The sequence below is a fragment of the Physcomitrium patens genome, chromosome 22, assembly GCF_059467195.1.
Source record: "Physcomitrium patens ecotype Gransden chromosome 22, ASM5946719v1, whole genome shotgun sequence".
In the NCBI taxonomy this organism is placed as follows: Eukaryota; Viridiplantae; Streptophyta; class Bryopsida; order Funariales; family Funariaceae; genus Physcomitrium; species Physcomitrium patens.
In genome coordinates this window covers 3489565-3493673 of record NC_143431.1, presented here as the reverse complement: position 1 = coordinate 3493673, position 4109 = coordinate 3489565, and the positions used below count along the sequence as shown (strand labels likewise).

Here is a 4109-nt window from a genome sequence, read left to right as displayed (position 1 = left end):
GACGATCTCCAAAAGCGATCAAATTGTTCAGTTGCTTTTCACGGAACCATGAGCTGCTACGAATCCCAAAGTGTCCATTTCGATATTGCCCTATCAAAAGAATCTATTTGGAAGTAGGAATGTAGGAAAGGAGATGTAAGAGGTACCCTAGAGGTAAGTGGACGATGCTGGTGAAGTTGGATGGAGAGTTAGATCTCTGCTACCATCATTCACCAGCCTTTGGACACAGTACAAGTAAACCATGTCTTGATCTCCTGAGTTCTTCCGGTGATGTACTCCATTGTCTTGGGGACTAGGACAACTGGAATCTGATTGTATGTACTCGGCAGAAGCAAAGACCCTCCCGACAGTCAAGTTCCATGTCCCCTGCCAGTACTACGTCTGTTACGAAGACCTCAACGGAAGGTAGGTCATGGGAATATCTACCTACACAAGAGTTGAATCTGTGGACTTGAGTTGGCAAATCCTTGGCGAGATTCAAATTACAAGTTCACAAATATTCGATACGAATCTGTTAGAAAACATCTGCTCGAATGCGTAAATGACAGCAAAATATTACCAAGAATAGAGGTCCAGCATCAGATGTGAAAAAATAATAACCGTTGTATCATCCTGAAACTTTACAAAAGAGTCTCCGTGATATGTTTCATGTATTTGTAAGTTCCACACCAGAGTTCGACTAAAGGAACAGCTCCGACCGAAGAGGCCGTATATTAGGAACTTGGAGCAGTACACTAAACTATCCACAACAACGCTTATCTATGAAAATTTGGTCAAGGTCAATTTTGACTACAAAATTGGACTACATGACATTTCTATGACTGTGCAAGTAGATGTGATTTTGGGATTTAAATATGTAGAAAAGAGGAACCTAAGGGCCATCGTCAGCTGGAGATTCATCCTCATCATGGTAAATATTTTCGGCCATTTCCCAAATTTGTAAAATATTGTCTTCAGCCACACTGGCTATTAAGAAGTCTTCTGATCGGTTCCATGAGAAATCGGATATCTTGCTTGTATGACCACCGTGAATGAAAAGCAGCTCTGGTGGACCATCCTCAGCATCCTCAGGCGTTTGCTCCTCCCCGATTCTGCAATCCTCAGATTCATAAACTATTACTTCATATCTCATGCAAGTAAGGTCACAGTTCATACGTACAGTGTAGTCGACTAGAACAAATACAAAACAAACAACCTTGAAAATCATCTTCCTGCAGAATGCTACGTAAGAAACTTGGACTCTAAATTTGAGTGGAGTCATCCTAATCTCAGGAAATTCGACTTTGAGTGTTTACCACCAACACAAACACCATGCATAGGGAATCAAATCAACAATTTCCATCGGCAACCAGTAAGAACAGAGGAATTAGCACAAAGTTATTACCTGCTAAGATCCCACACCATCAGCCTACGGTCAGCTCCACAAGAAGCAAGAATGGTCTCATTGTTAGGTGACCATCCTATCTGAAACACTTCCTCCCTGCCAAGGTGATGAGAATGTTGAATGTTAATGCGACTCCTGGCTATGTAGAAGAACAGAAACGCAAACAGGAGCATCCCCATAAACCCTACTCAAATCTAGAACACGTCTAGAAACGGTTTTCGAATTGCGGAAGCGATAGTGTAGGATTCATGTTCTGGTACAACCACAGCATAAAAAGGGCAAAAGAAGGAAATTTCGTACGTATGATTAACAAAGGTGTGAAGGCTCCTCGACATTTTCCGTAAATCATACAAGGCCACAGTCCTATCTGCAGAACCTGTTGCTAGCACCCATTCGTTCTTCGGATTGAATGCGAGGCAATTTACCTGCAAACCCGAATGTTTCGAACACTTAATATTGAGAGCAAAAGTTATTTCGTAGAATTAAAGAGTTCAAACAAAAGTGTTTTAGGAGAACGAGGGAGAGAGAATAACAAAAGCCCCATCCCTAATGGGAAAGCTGCAGATCAAATAACTACAATTAAGTTAACCCTACCTCTGCTTGGTGGGCTTCAACAGCATGAAGAGGTTTGTCAGTAGGTGCAGCTCGAGTGTCCCAAATAAGAAGCTGCCGATCGTCACCGACTGAGCCAAATAGATGCTCATGTTGGACATGCCACGCGACGTCCTCCACGACACCGACATGCCCCTGTAAATGTAAACTAACAGTTGATCAAGCTTCAAATGAAACGAACCACAGATGTAGAAAAATATCAATGTAGGCACAAATGCAGCGGAGCATTAAAAGCTGAATATACCTGGAAGATCTGTAAAGCTTCAATGACGCGATTTTGCTTAGGCGTTCCCCGAATGTCCCAAAGACAAATTTGGGCATCGTCAGATCCACTGAGTAGATGTCCATCCTTAATGGGGCTCCAAGAAAGGCCATAACCCTCTGTCTTGTGACCTCGTAACCTTATATCAGGATTGCACTGTCCATCCTGAGGAGGTTTCGAGGGATGTTTGCTGTAATCGAAGACATAAACTTCAGCGCTAACAGTCTTCGTAGCTATATAAAACTGGTTCTGGGGCATGTAACGAGCTCTGTTCACTTCTCCCTCGTGGTTGATTTGTTGCACCACTTGTACCTGAAAAACCCACACGTCTAACGAGTGTCATCATGGTAGTCAACATTTGCTCGGTGGATAAATCGACTTACCGAATACTTCAAGCACTTCACGGTGGACACGAACACCTAGAAAGTTCGAGTAAGGGTTTTCCAAGAAGCTCAAAAATAATATCATGCTACTTATCTACTTATGAAACAAACAAACAAAATCTCCACCGCATATTTACGCACCCGCAGATGCTTCTACAAACTCAGTACAAACCTGGAGATGAATCCGGTGCTTCAAGGAGGAAGAAGAAAAAAAAAAAAAAAAAAAAAAAAAAAAATCATATCTGAGGAATCAACTCGTTTCATCTAGAAAAAACCTCGCTAACTCAGACAAATCGTGAAAAAACCCTAAATCTTTCACAGGTATATTTAAGTGAGTTATGTTCTGCCAAGTTCAGCATTGGCTCGCCTACAGAGCTTTAAGTTCTACGCATACGGCATTGTCATCCGGGAAATCCTACCGACGCTGTCTGGAACAAATACGATCAACGACCTAGGTGAAACTAAAAACCCTCGTCTCAGCCAAAATCTTAGAAGCCTATGATCACGATATCGACTTGGAACAATCCCACCACATAAACCCCGACCACCTCACACCCAAAACACCAAACAATCAAACGCCACATTACAAAACTCAAACTTCTAAAAAAGGAAAAGAAAACAGAAAAAACGTCAAACCCCAACACCCTAAAGAATCCCAAAAACACAAAAATAAAACAACAAAAAGTATAGATAAATTTAAAAAAAAAGCATAACCACCTTGCCACTGGAACATCCGAAGCCACCCATCTCCCCGCGCTCGTCGTCATACTGGCGCGCATTATTCTCCGAGTCCTCGAGCGGCAGTTGCACTTGAGCTATCATCAGGTAATTGGGCTCATTGTCGCTGGTGTGCGTGCCCACAATGAGACGCTGCAGGGAGAAATCCTTGCCGCCGACCTCTTCCCGGTTAGGAAGCCACTGCACAGTGAGCGAGGGCCACTCGAGGGCGTGCGTGATGACGAGGTCATACAGAAACGGCGTGTTCTTCTTCCAAATCTTGTACTCCTCATTCACGAGGCGCTCCTCCATCTCGTCCCGGTACTCATCCTCCTCTTTCGCCATGGATCCCCCCCCCCCCCACTCTCCTCCTCTTCCTCGCTCCCGCCCTACTCCCACAAAACCAACCACACCCACTTCCTCCCTTCCTTAGCTTTGAAGGTATCGCCCTATCGCCCTCACTCTCTGCTAAACCAAACTAATAAACCATCCTAGAATTGGGCGTCGCTGCGATGCGAAGCGATGGGAGTGAGCGACAGAGCGAGGGAGCGAGCTCTGGGCAAATACCAGTTGACGAGAGCGGCATGGCGGCTTCCCAACCCCCACCTGGGGGCCGAACTCAGGTGCCGCTCATTATACGGACCTCGCCCAAGTGTCAATAGGTGTCCCCCTTTCTTCCCGCCACTACAATACGCAACGAACATGACCGTTTCCCGCGTCTTGCGGTATCCGGTTACGTTCGAGTTGTTGG

General features: G+C 44.6%; 1 protein-coding gene across 1 annotated transcript; it reads right to left on the bottom strand.

Annotated features, from left to right (window-relative positions):
- Positions 1-585: 585 nt before the first annotated feature.
- On the bottom strand, positions 586-3714 carry LOC112274671 (histone-binding protein MSI1). Its single transcript, XM_024504334.3, has 6 exons — positions 3359-3714; positions 2241-2570; positions 1979-2131; positions 1685-1809; positions 1385-1480; positions 586-1091 (listed from the first exon to the last, which is right to left on the bottom strand). The coding sequence occupies exons 1-6, from the start codon at positions 3701-3703 to the stop codon at positions 872-874; spliced, it is 1269 nt and encodes a 422-aa protein (XP_024360102.1). The 5' UTR covers positions 3704-3714; the 3' UTR covers positions 586-871.
- Between the last annotated feature and the right edge of the window lie 395 nt (positions 3715-4109).